The 17,143-nt window shown below is 43.0% G+C and overlaps 1 protein-coding gene across 2 annotated transcripts in view; it reads left to right on the top strand.

Moving 5' to 3' along the window:
- The window catches only part of ALCAM (activated leukocyte cell adhesion molecule), a 107,383-nt gene that overhangs the window by 61,976 nt on the left and 28,264 nt on the right, over positions 1–17,143 (top strand). For both annotated transcript variants that reach the window (XM_088533737.1, XM_088533741.1), the window contains exons 2-3: positions 12,907–13,007; positions 15,794–16,013. In XM_088533737.1, the coding sequence (XP_088389863.1) occupies positions 12,907–13,007; positions 15,794–16,013 (321 nt within the window). The remainder of the gene's footprint in view (positions 1–12,906; positions 13,008–15,793; positions 16,014–17,143) is intronic.

Below are 17,143 nucleotides of genomic sequence, written 5' to 3'. Positions count from 1 at the left end.
GGAAAAAAATATGTTTTAATATTTGTGAGTATGAAATACCACATATTGCAAATTAATGAGAAATAAATGTCATCTATCTCATATAAATCTAGATAATGAAAACCTACATAAATGCATTCACCTTGATTTACAGCGCCTTGTTTTGACTGTGGAATGCTTAATGAAGTTTTCTTTTTTAATGGCTATGATGGCTGTTCATTTTATGTTGGTCTCACTTTGCTGCTGCAATAGCCATTCTCAGATATCCATGTGGGCAAAATTATCCTCAGAATAGCTCACTCTTGCTGCAGCACAGAGGCAGGGTCAGGTGTGAAGGTACCTTCTGGGGCTTCTCGATGTTTGAGCCTCAGAACAGGCGCCTGATGCTGATGAAGCTGTGTGGGATATGCCAAAGATGAGAAATGCATGAGTAATGCTGCAGACAAGCCTCCTGCTTCCCTGCAGCCTGGGATGCTGTCACCGGTGCCAAGGCTTGACGGCAGCTGCCTTGGAGCTTCTCACCAGCAGTGTTGGCAGCCTCCTCACCCGAGTTGGGCAGGGCACGTCTTGACCGTGCCCCTTCGTTTTGCTCTGTTGAAATGAGGGTAATAGCTGTAATCTCTGTGGGAGAGTACAGCGAGGCTCACTGATGGAAACATCTGCCTAGGAGAAAAGTCTGGTATTCTTACGCTTTTGTTGACTTATTTAGAGAGAAGGTTCAAGTCTTGGCTCATGGGTTCAGGGAAGACCTTACTGCTCTCTGCAACTACCTGAAAGGAGGCTGTTGTGAGGCAGGGGTCAGTCTCTTCTCCAGGAAAACTACCGATAAGATAAGAGGAAATGGCCTCAAGTTTCACCAGGGTTCAGGGTTAGATATAAGGAAAAATTTCTGCATGGAAAGAGTGATGAAACCCTAGAACAGGCAGCCTAGGGAAGCCAGGGGGATGGGTTTACAGTTGGACTTGATGATCTTCAAGGTCTTTTCCAACCGTAATGATCCTGTGATTCTGTGACTTGCACACAGAACATGCAAGTTCCTGTCCTTGGCATAAAAAAGCAACTAGAGAGCTAGTAAGAGCAGTGGTGTATGTGGAGCTGTGCTATGTTGAAGCTGTACCTGGTGTAAGGAGGTGGATTTCAAAACTCAGCCTCTTCACTGCTTCTGCTCATTTTAAGGATTTGGTTTAGGTCATGAACATCTTAAGTTTCTGATTAGATTTGCATATCAAGTTCACTTAATAATAATAATAATAATAAAGAAGGTTAAGCAAAGCAAATCAGCCTAAAAATCTTGGTTTGTCTTAAATAACTAAAGGTAGGTACATTCCTAGAGGGTGATGGGTTATTCTGTTTTGTTTAGGGTTTTTTATTCACTTTCTTTTTGGTGGGGGGGGGGACTTTTTTTGAGAGAGACCTAATTAAGACGAACCTACAATTCTCCCAAGCAGCATCGATTGCCCATGCACACACAGCCCTGAGCGCACGCATGTGTCGTGACATCCCCCTGTTCTTTCAGGCAAGCAGATACTGACATTTTTACAAGGACCCTGGTCTCTTAGAGAGACAACTTCTGAGGAGTGGAACTTTGCAAAGTCACTTTTATCTTCACTGTGCGACATTTGTTTCCCATTAATTTAGAGTAAAAAAGGCTTGTTGTCAGTATCAGGGCATTAAAAACATACATCACTCCCTGAGCCATTCAGACATGGTCAAAGCTCACATAAATAATTTCCTAGCCTTGGTATTTTAGGGAGGGCACCATCTGGCTCCAAAAAAGAAAAAGGAGTCCAGAGCTAATAATTAGTTTTCAGGATTTCTTCAGAATAATTATGTAGAGGAGCCTTTTTTTAATGTGTGCTAATTAATATATGCTCTTAGAAAAGCGGAAGGGTATTAAAAATAGTGGTTATGTTTCCTCACAGTAAGACAGGAAAACAAGTTTCCATTTTGGGTGGCCACAGCGGAGTCCCAGCTTAGCGCCCATCTCGCAGATAAGAGCAGGGTGAGACCCCTCAGGATGGCTGCGCGTCACGAGGAGCTTTCGCTGCCGTGTAAACAGTTTGCCCATCCTCGCTGAAGGAAGGAGGTTGCTTCTCGTTCAGGTTGCTGTATTGCAGCGCGAGGATGTGCTCCAGAGGAGCCGCTGTTCCTCAGCGGGCGCTGCGGGAGCCTCCTGCGCCCCGCGGAGCTGGGGCCTTGCCGCCACGGCTGTCACGGCGCCACAGCTCCCCCAATGCGCGGCGAGGGTCGAAAAATGAGCGGGCAGAGTGCGTGTAGAAAAGCCTTTGCCCAGTGTCGGAGTGGCAGCTTGGGAGAAGTGGTGCCTGGGACAGCAGCGAGGCCTACGTGAGGAAATCGGTAGTTATGGCCCCGGGAGGTAGGTCCGGCTGCGCTGGGAGGTGCAGCGGGGCGCTGATGCCGTCTGCAAGGGCCTAGCGCGCTGCGTGGCACGCGGGTGCCGTCCCTCCGAGCAGGAGTTTGGGGCTGCTCTTAGGGAAAGGGGCCATCTCTGTAGCAACAAGGTGCGTGACCCTATCCGCACCCTGTCCGTTCCTGTCCCTGTCCTCATGCTGTGGGACTGCTCGTCCTTCAAGATGTGCGTGCGCCCAGGTGCCCGAAACGCTGAACTTGTGTATGGCTTCTGTTCAGGCGCGTTTCCAGTTACCCTTTGGTTCTCTTTGGGGGACTAAAGATTTCTTTAGAAATCTTCTTGAATGTTTCTTCCAAATATACCTGCCTTATAACATATAGTGCTTCTTTCCTACTTCATACCAACGCAGTGCTGACAGAAAGTGATGGCTGCAGGTTAAAATTTTAGAATGTAAAAGGAAATTAATAAAAAATAAATGGGGATGCTCTGTGTTCTCTAATCTGTGATGGATTTCTGTAGTGGGCAACTGATACTTAGAGCAGTTTGCTCAATAACTGAATGGCAAATACATGTTTTAATGCTATATCATATTGGAAAATAATTTGAACCAGTCAGCTCATCCACCAGATTTGGTCTGCAGTTGAGCAGTCCTCTCCAGCACTGTATTTTATGTATGCATTATTTTTAGCAATTTTTTTTTTGAAAAAGCAGTAGAGGATTCATGCACAGAAGAAAAGTTAGAGTAGATACTAGTTTAGCTATGCAGCTTGCATGGAAATACATACAAGATGAAGTTGAAACAGACCCAATGTTTGGTGGCACTTTGTACAATACCATGATGATATCAGTAATACCATCATTTTTTTCGCTGTGTTTCACTGTTGAATGGGAGCCTGTGTAACATTAGTTGCAGTTAATCTTCAGCATACTAGCTAGGAAAGTTGCGCAGGGACAAAACTTTTTCAGCAGTAAAGGTGATGCTGATTTTACCCGTCAGTGAAAGAGCACATCTGTTTTAGTTCATCCTCATACAGCAGGAGACAGTTGCCAATACCAAAGCTGGCTACAGGCATCTGTGAAATTTAAAAAGCCAGGTCTACAAGGAGCCCATTAAATCTAAAGAGCTCCCCAAAGGAGCTGTCAGTCACTTATTTTAGCATAAATCATAAGGATTCATTGCATTATACTTTCAATGAGCTTATTTTCCCTCCTCGTACCTATGTTATTGTGCTCTAAGTGGAATGGCAGGGCTCGTCTCATGGGAACGAAGCCCTGTTGATGATTCCCCTGCGGCTCCCTGAGTGTCATCTGCATCTCCCCGTCACCTCCCTCGTCAGGAGAGAGCGCAGACATAGCGGCCAAAATCCTATCATGAGCCGTGGGGGGTTCCCCTTGAACCAGAGCCACTTGACAGTGCAGAAAAGTGAAACTTTCCATTTCCCATCCACTTGAGGGATTTTTCAGGAAGGCTGGGCATTTTCTGTTTAAAGCACACATGTTCATTCAACCCTCTTGGAGTTACCGATGGATAAATCTGCCCTTTGCCTACCTGTGCCTTTTGGATGTGGGAGTCTTACAAGGCTTTTTCTGAAGCGATCACCTACCTTATATTTTTCACCTTAGAAAAAACACAGCTCACTTACTTACAGAAAGTTATGTTTTGGTTATGCTGCAGTCACGTGTTGTGTTTGTTCTATTGGTTGAATCTAGTCTCCTTTGGGAATAAACAGTGCTAAAACCAGCAAGTAGCAGGTCTGGACACAAGCTTGGCAGGACACCACTTGTTAATCAGCTGCAGAGCCCTCTGCTTGAATGAATGGCAGGTAGCTACATGATATGTGGTATTAGACATATGATTTTAGGTCTCGACAGCCGATTAGTGGAAGTTGCAGTGTGTTAATTTCTGCAAGTTGTCAGTCAAACTTTGATTGACCATTTTTTAAAAATCTGGAGTACAGGATGAACACGATCAAAACTGTTCCAGGTTTTTTAGAAACCTAAGAGTGATAGGTGGAGATGATGCCTTTTTTGCACAGATTCCCCTCTGCTTGCTCACAGCCTTGCTTGCTACAGGGTGGAAGGCTGACACCAGATGGAGAGGGTTTAGGGGTCTGAAGCCGAGCCCAGTTTTGCCTGAGCAGGCAAATGCCCAGCTGAATGTGCAGGTGATGGGGAGGGAGAGGTCTGCACATCTGGAACATACTGATTAATAGAGATTAGTCATTTTTCTTTATGCTTTTTCTTATTTCCTTATACCTAGGTTAATGTGATTTATTTTCTCTTCCCCCTAGTACTTGGCAAAATGATCCTTCTATTCGTCTTCTAGTATATTGATTTCCTCTTGAGAGTCCTTCATACTAAGCAGAATGTAATAAATATATGTTTTAAGTCATGCACTATTTATATATTAAAAAAAATATTGCTAAAGTGCACCGATGAATGTTAGATAGTTTATCCACACTACTTTCAGTCACTGGAGGTAGAGGAGGCACAGAGGCAAGAAGGGGAAAACAACTATCTTTAATGCTGATGTAGGTTCTGCAGACATGGAGACAGAGCTCTTGCATATATTTGATTGGAGCTTGAGGATTCAGGCTTGGGCTTTTCTGGGCTTTTCATCTTCGTATGTGTTCTTGTATTTGCCAGATCCTTCAGGAAAAAAATGATGCTTATCAGTTGCTTTCCAAAAAAAAGGGGGCTTGCTTGAGCTGCTTTGTCTTTGTATGTTTTGATGCAAAAGTTGGAGCATAGATCAATAAGTCATTCGCTCCTTAAGGCCCTGCATAATTCCTGAAGCAACTGTATATGGAAGATGCATCTGCTGTTTGTGCTCCTACAGACCCTCACAGAACAAAATCTATAGGAATATCTTAGAGGGATACTTGTATATATGCAAGCTAGAATTACTTTACTGATGTTTTTGAAACATAATGCAGAGGAAATAAAACTCTTTTTTCCTGTGTTTCCATGGTTGGAAAAGAGTGGCTTTGGACAGGGACTCTCATGCTCTGTGTGTTTTTGTTAAGTGGTTTATCACCATTAGATGTCTTAGATGGTGCTGTAATTGCACCTTCCAGAAATAGCACCTGACAAAGTGAGATGCGGTGACCGCTTCTTTGCAGCCTAGCGTTTACTCCCACTTGTTTAATCCTTCACAGTCGACCAGAAGGGGATTCTTAATTTAATGGTTGAGTGCCACAAATCTCAGCCGCATGGTAGGAGAGGAGACGAAGCATCTCGTCCTGAGAGGAGGAGTCTGCCCCCGTGCAGGTGCCCTCTGGAAGGAGCCAGCCGGCCTGGTCCCCCCTGCCACCTGCACCCCTCGCTGCTCCGGTGTGACGCAGCCACAGCCGCGTTTCTGGGCCTCCTTCCTGCAGGGAGGCCGGGCAAGCGAGGAGAAGGGTGCGAGTGAGGAGAAGGGTGCGAGTGGCAAGGGCCCAATGCCCTCCTCCTTCAAGGCATCTTCTCCTTCTGGGCAACTGCCAACTTCACATTGACTTAAAACCTGGGATGGAGGAGTGATACGCTCTTACTGTGCCAAAACAAAATCTCTCATAATTCCGATATGAAAAACATATGCTGTTTAGCCTTTTATTCAGCATTTATGCGTAAGTTATGGGCTTTTTTTCTGCTGTTCTATTACCATGTGAGTTTATTGATCCATGTTGTCAATACCACATTAAGAAAAAGCAAGAAGGCCGGCTCTTTATTTATTATGCTATCCATCGACATTTGTCTATAAAAAAATGGCTTCGTTGCATAAAATAATGAGGGTTTAGATAGTATTTTTGAGCTACAGGTTTTATTTGACATAACAGAAACTTCCAAGTCCCTTTAAAACTATTGGTTGCTCAGAAGCATTGCTGACTAGTGTAACAGAGAAGAGGGAAAATAATTGGAGTATTTTCCATTTCAGCAAGTGGAAGAGTGTTTTGGAAGGGAACTGAGCAGCAGGTAATAGAAGTATGTTGCAGAAGCTAAACTCAAAATGCCTTGAGTAGTTTCACCATGCTAGAGGTTTATTTTTATTTTTTTTTTGATCCAATTTTGCCTAATTAGGTACACTTAAAAGCTGAAACTCATTGCAGTATTGACTCGGGAACTGTTTTCCCACACTTTGCTGCTCATCTCTTGGCAGACAGTTTGTATCATCAAACTCTGTTTGGTAAGCTAAAACTCCCTGCCTTAGGAGATGTGCTGGCATGTCTGTAGTAATCATACCATATGTTAATAACTATTTTCAATATTTTCATTTTTTAAAGTATATCAAGAAAAAGCTAATAGTTACTTTAGTCAAGTCTACATCTTGCACAGAAGCATTTGCAGGAAGATGCATTGGTCATCCTATCTCTGATTTTGAATTAGGAGAACTGTCCTGATTTTTGCAGAATTAGCACCAGTCTCTCTCCTGTGAGATAGCTTTTTCCACTGTGTGCTGCTCATAAGAAATGCATCTGCTCTTTTTGATGCTGACCACAGCTTTCCAGTATTGTCTTTTCATGTTGTCTCACCCAGATCTTATGGGAACATTGCTCTGTGAGCCTTCTATTAATTCAAGACTTCATAGGTAGATAGGTTGTTCCATAAGTCATATTTGTAAGTATTTGCTTGGAATTACACTACATTTTGGCTACTCGAAGTGCTAGCAGTATATATGTAACTTTTTAAAGCCTGTAAGATTTACTTAAAGACCTTGGAAATTTAAGCCCTCAAGTCAGTCTATAGAACGGATGTGATTGTTCTCAGTTTAGTAAGAAACCCAGGAAAATAGAGATTCACAATTCCTTTTTGAAAGGCAAGCTCTTCTGTAACATAGTATGTGTGGTGTCTTTCATGGGCTTTCCTTCTAGTTCTTTTGTAGATTTTAGAGCCTTCCTTATTCAATAGGGACTGGGTTAAAAAGCAGAAGTGCTCTTACCAGCCCCAAGCAAACCAGGGGTCTTTGCTAGTCCAATTTCTGAGCGGTTTCTTTTGTCTTCTTGGAGCTGGGCACTGACAAAATGGCCGAGAAGGAAAGAAAGAAAGATAGATCTCTCTGTTGGCACAGGTAATTCATTTCACATCCGTCAGTCTACAGCTAACTGCTGAGCTTTGAACTCACTTTGTCTCAAGCTTTATTTTTAAGATAGTTTGAAAAGTTGGCTGACTTTGAACGTAGTGTCTGTTGTTCTTTAAATGTATTATTATTGTCTCTGGATGATGGACATCTGAATTTCAAGAGAATTGCTATGTGCAAATTTCTTTTATATTCCTATCAAAAACTGAAGAAGCGTTTTAGTGATTACAGTATGATCATTGTGATGATTATTGCCTTATACATAACATTTAGAGTTCCTAAACTGACAAAGCTTATTAGTTGTAATTATTTAGAAAATATGTAGGAGTTTTGGTGCATTCAGGCTGAAGAAGCTCTTCTTCTGCAAGTTTCTCCAGTTTGCTCGTGTGACAGCCACGATGCTTTAAAAACTTGAGAGGAACGTTCACTGTGCAGAGATGACAACCGGCGCAAACGCCGCGTAGTTTCTACCACAACCCCCTGCTTTGAGCGCTTACAGCTTTCTGAGACACCTGCAGTGAGGACTGAGATTCCCATCAACGTTTTCAAAATTTATGGTAAAATGGTTCGATTTCAAAGGGCCAGCAGGCGCCTTGGGGAGGAAGTGTGCAAAATGAAAGTTGTATTTTGGTGGGGAGGAAGGGGAAGTAGCCAGCAAGTACAGAAATAATAGGGTGTTTCGAAAGCGAAGCACGGAAGCAGCCCACAGTGAAATAAGCTGCAGTTGAGTAGTCTGGTTTATAACCAAATAAGCACGCGCAACTCATGATTTGGTCACGTTGTAGGACTTTGAAAATTGCGGTGAATGTGCTCGGTGGGAAATTGCCTGGCAATCCTGTCAAAACTCAGGCATGCCTGTCTAAACTCATCGAGGTCTCAGTCTTGAATTTATGATCGGAGAATGTTTGAGTGGAATTCTTTATATGGAATTTGAGAGGAGCAGGAAAATCTGAGTTACTAGGGCTCATTGGAGGAAGAATTTTGGTGTGGGAGGAGTATGTATGGGACCAGGTCGTTTGGGGATGTGAAACAGGAAAACTGCACTTTTAGTGAACTTGGCAACATCTCAAAGGTTCAGAGACTTGGAAAGTAATACATATTTCTTCTTTTTTACATATGTTAGGGTTGTCTGACTTCGAGAAAAACAATCTCTTCTCTCCTCATCTCTCACCTCTCCCCACTATATACAGCAACTTTTCCAGTGTAACATGTGTGATGAACTCTGTGGTTTCTGGCGTAGTATGAGCCCAATTTCATTGCTGAAAGCACTGATTTGCTTGTTTGTTTTTTCTCAATATTTTCTTTTCTACTCCATCAGTAGTGTTTCTTTTAGTAATATTCCCTCGTTAGTAAAGAAGAAGCCTGGATGTTTTGTATATAGCATACTGCTTTGTAGGGTAGCAATACCTGAATCATGCTGATATTAAACGAGTGCTCTGCAGCTCTGCTATTTTTTTTTTTTTGGTTTCTTTTTAGCATTAACTACTCTGCTTGTTTCTGGATGTGTACTACCTGATGGGTTAATTTTGCTGGGCACGAGGTTTCATTTCCCTAATCTGCCTGAGTACTTGCCAAAATTAGCGTTAAGCACAGAAGTGCTCCCATTCAGGTTTGACTACTTGTATCTTCAGAGTTATTTAGGTTTTTTTTCTGAACCAGCTTATCAAAAGGGAATTCAACATCTTCCAGAGTCAAGTCCATGCTTTGAGCTGGGTCTTGCCCAAAAATGAATGTGCCTTCCGATTCAGTTATTTTACATCTTCAGAGAGCACATGTTAGCAGTGACGATTCCAAAGGGTAATTGCTGTCCATTGCATCCATGCTTAGAAGTTGATAAAGGATTTTCTTTCTTTGGCTGCACTGTTATATTATACAGGATTTAAAAACCATTGAAGTAATGCTGTGATAAAGCATAAGAAACTCTATACAGCAAGCTCTGTTATGTTTTTTTTACAAGTTTCTGTAACATTAAATGCTGCTGGAGTTGTTTACTTGCAGTTATTTTTTTGTTTCAGTGTTATAGGTGATTCTCTTGTAACTCATAGCCCTTCCCGTAATCTTAATCACCATGTAGACTTGCTTCCCTCTTTAGAGAGGTGGACTTACACAGCATATAGTGCTTATATAACCTATCCCACATAACATATATATGAATGCATACTCATTTGTTTTCAGTCATTTGTGCTAGGTGGAGGAAATCAATTTTGGATTGTCTGGATGTTTCCTCACTTGACATGTTTGCCTGCTTCCCTGTTTCAATGCCTAAAACTTAAAGCAAGGAGAACTCGTGGCACCTGGGCCCGGTGTTCCTCGATGCTCTAGGGGCTGTAGTGACGTTTGGCTCCCAGGCGGTTGTGGCCGGGCGGTGAGGATGTTTCACAGCACGGGATGTTTCACAACAGGCTACGTCCACTCAGGACTTCCCATTTTCTTCTGCTGGCTTTCAGTGAGGCCATGCTAGGGGGTCATGAGAACCATGACGTATTCACTGCATTCTCTTTCCTCTGCTCCCGTAACCCAGCCTTGGAAGACCAGTAAATGTCTTTCAGAAAAGGTGCCTTTTTGGCAAGCAAGGAAAAGGGAAGGAGAAAATGATCTTCTTCGCTAAATAGCACTTCTGTTTAATTGGGAAATACTTTTCAGCATTAAAATCACCTTGGAGCATTTTGTCATCAACAGCTGGTCCAGTAAGTACCCACTCCCGGGACCTATCTCATTCATTCAAAGCTGGACAATTATTTTGCTAATACCTTTTGCATCACGCCAGTGACCACCTGTCATTCATATGCTACCTGAGAAGAAAAGAATAAAATGCTGTTAATAGACAGATGTGAAGGTAATGTCCACCATCCTCGGGTGCCACGGGGGGCTCAGCCGCCCGTTTCCCATCACGTTAGTGAGCAGAGCTGAGCCGTGAGGCAGCCGAGCTGCCCACAGTCACCCGATTCTCAGATAGCTTCATAGTCTGCATTGAATCCTGCATGTAAAGGGTGTCTGAACAGCCTTTGTTCTGCTTGAAAGTCATCTCAAAAATGTTACTCCGAAGTGCCTTAAAAAAAGGCATTTGCTGCAATGAAAAGCATTTGGTGTTTTGAATGGGGGATAGGTGGAAAACGTGAATACTCTTCATGTGCTTCCTACAGCTTTTGTTATTTCCTTGGATAACCATCAAAGTTTCCTGATTTTTTTAGATACTCGCATTCTATCTGTTCCCCTTAAATGGCCCCTTTGTCTTGAAAATAGTAATAATCATGATTCTAAATGGCGGCCTGCATGATGCACTCGTGGTGAGGCTCTAAAATGAAGCGCTGACAGCACCTCCTTTGCCCTTAAGGCTCCGATGCAGAAAACGGCTGTTTCGTTTCGTCACCCAGATAGGTGGGTGCTGGCTCGTCCCGAGGGGAGCGCGTGCCCAGAGGGGCACGACCAAGGCGGCCCCGCTGGCCCTGCCAAGGCCCTGTGGAAGGTGCTGGAATCCATGGCGGCAGCAGCAGCAGGCGCCGTCGCCATTTAGCTGCGCGCTAAAGTTACCAAACCTCCCAACGTTGCCGCTTTCTGCCCTTGTCCAAACCCGTGCCGAAAGGCTCCGTGCGGCTGGAAACGCAGTCTCTTCAGCGCTGGAGCAGCGAGGGGGAAATGAGTTGAGGCGCCTCGGTTTGCTCGGGCCTCTGTGTAACCACGTGGGAGGAATCCAAGCTGCCTTCTGCGCCTGTCCAGCTGTAATTCCCTGGCGGAGCCTCTCCCAAAAGCTGTGATCGGATCCTGCCCCTCTGTGCTGGCGGCACAAGCACCGCGGGCCCAGTTTTGGCAGGCAGCACCAGCTCCGCTGTGGGAAGGCCCCTCAGGAGCCCGGTGCCGGGGCCGTGGAGCCCTGTGGCTTTGTGCCGAGCTGCTCCTTGCTGCAGTCAGGGACATGCGGCGGCCTCGGCGTGACCCTGTGCCAAACCACGTTGGAGAGACTTGTCCGTGGATTCCTCTTTCTTCTTGCTGCCCTCGGAAGGAGAGGGAAGTCGAAGGCCTTTGGAAAATGGTGATTGATGGCAAGCATTGCCGTGTAATTAAGCAGTCATTTTCTTCTGTTTCCCTTTCCAGCCGTGCGTTTTACAAATATAACTAATAGCAACAAAAAAAGAGGATCTTCCAATTTGTTTATTTTATTTATTCATTTATTTTTGCTGTTCTTCATACACAGCTTTGCAAAATTGTTTTGCAGAGATTACTGCGGTTCCTGCTGTGAAAGTTTTCAGTGATTTAACTAGCTTGCGCTCCTTAAATGCCCTAGATTTGCTGCTAGAGAATAGAGAGGGGGATATTTACAGCTGGGCCTCTTGTATTCTTGTAAGAACTTGTATTTCTGTGACTAGGTAATAAACACCTCAGGAATAGGAACGTCTTTCTGCTTCTACACGTTACAGGTTTCTAGAAAACTGCATCATTTTAGTTCAGGCAGAATTTACGGCAAGCCAGGGTGCTGTGTTTTGTCCATTTTAAGGAATATATTTTGGATTAAAGGTTTTTTTTTCTCTCTCTCCTTAAATCAGAGGCCGCTCTTTCCATTCATCAGGCTTCTCATTGATTACCTGCTCTGACTGCTATAAACCTAAATCCCCTCTCCAAACAGGTTCATTCATGTTCCTGAGGCCCTTCGTCAAGTATTTGATAGCGTGTACGTGTTGCCGTAGCAATTTGCAGGGGTTAAATGATTGTCTAGGGGAGAGCAATAAAGAAAACAACAGTGCAGATCCCGCAGGGTTATTTTGTTTTCCCCTAATGACAAGCAATAGATCCTAGCAGAAGGAGCAGATTCCTATTTTTCCATGCGATGTGAAATCCCATTATAGAATTTTAAATTACCAGTGATATTTCACTGGAGCTTGAGCTAGTACTAACCAGCTTACCTCCTGAATATATATATACTTCTTGAATTTATATTAGCAAGTCTATCTTGTAATTTTGCCCTGCTGGGTGAAAGGAACCCAAAAGGACTGTTTGCTAGCTCTAGCAGAAATAAAAACCAGGATTCAAATTTTAAAACTGGAATTACTTTGCCTCTCTTCTATAGATCAGAATGAGGAGGACTGCAAGAGAGGGCCAAGGGGGAAATTTATTCCTTTTTTTTTCATTTTACTTCCACTAAGAGTTTGATTTTGTGGAACATTGGTCCTCTTTCAGTAAATTATTTCAGTTAGCTGATTTTTTTTCTCTTTTCCCTCAAAATTTGTAACGTTTTTTAAAGTTTGCATTTATTCAGCACCATCTAGTGGACCGAATGCTATTTTAATGTTGAAAGCAGCTGGTCTTTGTGGGCTATATAGCAAATTGGAGATCATGGTCTTCAACTTGCTCGTCGACCTCTCTGCCTTGCCATGCAGCGTCTTCTAGGCGGGAAGACACACACACACAGAGCCCTTTTTAGCAGCCTTGACCTAAATCCTGGGTAGTGTGTTGGAATTCAAGAAAACACTAAAATGGTTTCCTTTTTTTTTTCTCTCTCCTCTAGCTCTGGGATTGTACACAGTAAATGCAGTATATGGAGATACTATTATTATACCTTGTCGTCTAGAAGTACCAGATGGTCTTATGTTTGGAAAGTGGAAATACGTAAGTATAGCTTCCCTTGACTGCCCTTAATTCATAAGAAGATACATATTTTAGTGTGTGTAAGACTGCAAGACGCCAACCTAGAGAATTTCTGCCAAGTGAAAGATACTTATTTCTGTGTAAGACTGCAAGATTACCATCTGTAGAATTTGTGCCAAGTATAGATTAGCAGCACGAGGCATTAATCGCATTGTTCAAGCCGTAATTATTCAGGGCTTGTCTGCCAACCAGCGTTTGAAATCTGGCACGTTACCCGGTGGCATCTCCCTAATTTGACAGAGCCACCCTGTACACCCGAACACTTTTGTAGCAGGCTGCCTGAAGCAGGGGGTGCTTCATCCCTGGCAAAACTCCGTCCCCACGTTTGGCTGATCTGACTCAATCCAGTTTCGCACCCCAGTGTATTTTATGCACAGTGAAGAGCGCAAAGCTCAGTTTAGTAGAGTCCCTGGAGGGTTCTCTGCTGTCCCTGGCATGCAGGGAACGGGAGGACAGCACACACACACACACGTGCCTCGGGCACGATGGTGACCTCAGCCAGCTTGTAGTAGAGACGCCGCCAGTGTGCCCCTGTCCTGCATGGATGGCCAAAAGGAGAGTAAGTAGGTCAGGGTCTCTGAAACACTGGGAGCACACACGGCGCGAAAAAAGGAACATAGCAGGACACTGGAACAGCTTCTCCCGCTTGCGCTTCTGAGACTGAGAGGCTGAGACTAGAGAGAGAAGGTGGTTTTCCCACTTCTGTGAAGTTAATTTAAATCTGCTCTTAAGCTCAAACGAAAGTGTTATATCAGGAAGAGGTAATTTGAGGACTGGCAGGGCCATTTGCACAGGAGTGACTGCACAGCCTGAATTTCTGCTCTGGCAGGGGGTTTGTGCTTTAAGATTATGTAGTTCTGCCTCTCTTTTTCAAAATGGCATCTCTGGTCCATTTTAAAGCAGAAATATCTACCCCTGCAGTTGCTCTTCCCCTTGTACCTGGGTGTTCACAGTCTTTGCAGGCCTCACACACTGAAGAGTCCCTGGTCCACAAGCATGTTTTGGGGCCCTGAGTCAGAACCCTGTGGAAAATGTTTCCGTAAAATGGAGGGCAAAAATATTTCATTTTGTATTTCATTCAGAAGATTCAAGGCCTACATTTTACACTGAATTTTTTGGTCTATTGACTTTTCTTAGAAAGACGGACATGGATCTCTATGAAGACGCAAGGCTATTGTGAGAAAAAGAAATCCATTTTCTTTTTCCAGTGCATTTGGTTTGTTCATCTCAGACAAGTACTAGTCAATAAATGGAGACATTATGACTTGTTATAACAACTGTTACAAGTGTGCGTACTTCACAGATAACATCAACCGTGATAATAAAAGACCACAAAATATTATGTGCAAAGAAAACATCTGTAGAGTTGCGCTTGTGGGAAATTTTTTGACATAGTCCATACAGTCAAGTGGAACTTGCACCCGTTTTCTCCAGGCTGCTCCCTCTGTGGCAACGCAGGTTATTGGGAGGAGGTTGTTTCCTTGTTTGCTTTTTTGTTTGTTTGTTTTGGATAAGTTTATTATTTCACTGAATAGTAGAATAAATACTCCCTTGGGGGAGTAGCTTTTCTAGTGCCCCGTACACACTTGCAAGCACTGAGAGTTAAGAGCTCATTTGCACTCAGCAGACAACTTCTGAAACAGTCCCGTTTTTCCTGACTGATGTGCATTTAAAATAATCCAGGTATGGCTTTAAAAGTGGGAAAGGGAGAAGATTTATAAAGGAGTGCGTTGATGTCTCCTGCTTTCTGCCTTGACTCTGACACCACGTGTCCCTTGTCACAGCATCGTCACGCGTTCGCAGGCTCTCTAGTCAAGCTGAGAGACTGCGCTGGGAGCATGACGAGTGTCAGTGCCTTCAGATACAGTGGATAAAAGCTAATAACCTCTTCCAACCCTCAGCACAATACTGAACATAAAGATGGATTCAACTTTTCACCTTGTCACCCTTAGAGGGGGACAGTGTCCATTCCTTTTCTACATGTGTGGGGAAGAAGTTGAATGCACCAAACTCCCTGTAACTCTGTCTTTCATAAAAATGAATGTTTGATATGACAAGTCTGTGCAAGACTCTCTTTTTTGTATTCTTTCTTTGGATAGCAACTGCATACTGATGTAAGGAGGATGTGTGGAAAATGATATGTTGCATATTATATCTTGAGATGCATATATAACAGTATTTGTATGCATATTCTCATGCCACAAGCTTTTGGGTCTTTTAGAAACAAACAAAAAAAGCTAATTTAGAATAAAATAGGCAGTTATGCCTGATTAAGTCCTGCATTTGGAATGAATTCTGAATATCCCAGACACACAATATGAATATGTAAAACAACTGTCAAAAAAAGGAAACAGAAGCTTTTGAGCCTAACTAACTCGTGAATGCCTCCATTTCAAATACGGTTTCGTATACTCAGAAGTCAGGTGGTGCAGAAACACCAGCCTTGATCACAGAAAGCCCTATCCTTTCCTGAGATTGAGCCAAAGGCTTAAAATTATTTCTAGTAATGATACTCTGGGTGTGTACACAGCAATCTTAAACTAGCCCTTATATAAGCAATCTTAAACTAGCCCTTATATATAATGCTGTTTTTTTCCTGTCTGTAAAGTAGAAATTAATGGGAAGAAATAGTAGTCTCATGGAGTTTTCAGATTTTTAAAATGATGGTTTTGCACCATTTGCAGATATTGAAGCACTTACAGAGTGAGTGCTTACGAAAAATGGAGATGTTTATCCTTTTATTACAGGAAATGCCAAATGGATCTCCAGTATTTATTGCCTTCAGATCATCAACAAAAAAAAGTGTACAGTATGATGATGTACCAGACTACAAAGATAGGTTGTCTCTCTCTGAAAACTACACGTTATCCATCAAGAATGCAAGAATCAGTGATGAGAAGAAATTCGTGTGTATGCTAGTAACCGAAGATGATGTTTCCGAAGCGCCAACGATAGTCAAAGTGTTCAGTGAGTAAAACTAATTGTCACTACCATTAACAGTCATCATATCTGAATCTTAACTCAAGGAAACTTTTGTTTAAGGGAAAGATTAAAGCCAAGAAAGTAAGTTTTGCTGTGTAAGTTACTGAGACTAGCAGATTTATGCAGTTTTTAAAAATGTAATCTCTTGGTAACATTTACATAACAGGACTGCCTGCACTTACAGTTTATTCATGATAAGTGCTGGCTCAAAGAGAATTTTAGGCTTTGATAATGACTCACTTATGTGATGTCATTTGGCCTTGGAAATGAAAAATGTAAAATTAGCACTGATTATTTTTCATTTGTTCTCTGAGTGATTTTTTTTTCTGCAGGAGAAAATTATTAACTGTGTGAGGCCTGAGGTGCTAGATGTCAGTTTAGGCTCAGAGCAGATCCAAGGAGGTAGTGGGCAGTGCAATGAACCTGGAGCGAGAGGCAGAGGCTGGAAAACAAGCTGCTAACCCAAGGTGCACGCTCTGTTCCCTGCTGAGCTGACAGGAGGAGCACCCCCCTGCAGTCCTGCTTTATAGCCAGGAAGGGCTACAAGAGTTTATTAGCATTTTGACAACACTACAGATTATTGATCACAACTGAGATTTTTCATGAGTGTTGTTTATACATATAAGTTTTCTTTTTCTTTTTTCTTTTTTTTTTGTAAGTCAAAAGTAAATCTCACAGAAACCTAATTTTCTGAGGCTTCTTATTGAGCGGCTTTTGAAGATCCTCCCTTTTATGATTGCTGAAGTCAGATTTGAGATTCTCAAGGCATCTAGTCTATTGAGGAGCAGCAGTGTGGTATTTACACCCTCAAGCATACTCTGAGAGCTCTTTACAGCAGATAATTTTGGTCTTGAAAGAGTTCTTCGTGCCCTCCAGTGTCCCAGAAACAGCAGTTACATCTATATTAGCAGCTTAGTTGCCGTGAGGTAGGACCCGTTGAGCAAAGCTGTCAGTGCTCAGGAGCCAGTATATCCACGTTACACATTTCAGGGAGTTTTACTTTGAACTGCATCTAGTTCCTACCAAACTATGTTCAAACCCCACATACCAAATGAGTGTTGGTGGGAAGCATTAGGTGGATTTCTGAAGCATGTCTTTTTGGTTCTAGTTCTACC

Source organism: Tinamus guttatus, unplaced genomic scaffold (assembly GCF_059628265.1).
Source record: "Tinamus guttatus ecotype Peru unplaced genomic scaffold, ASM5962826v1 Tinamus_guttatus_pri_ptg000035l, whole genome shotgun sequence".
NCBI lineage: Eukaryota > Metazoa > Chordata > Aves > Tinamiformes > Tinamidae > Tinamus > Tinamus guttatus.
The sequence above is the reverse complement of the archived record's forward strand: the minus strand, read 5'-3'. Positions and strand labels throughout refer to the sequence as shown.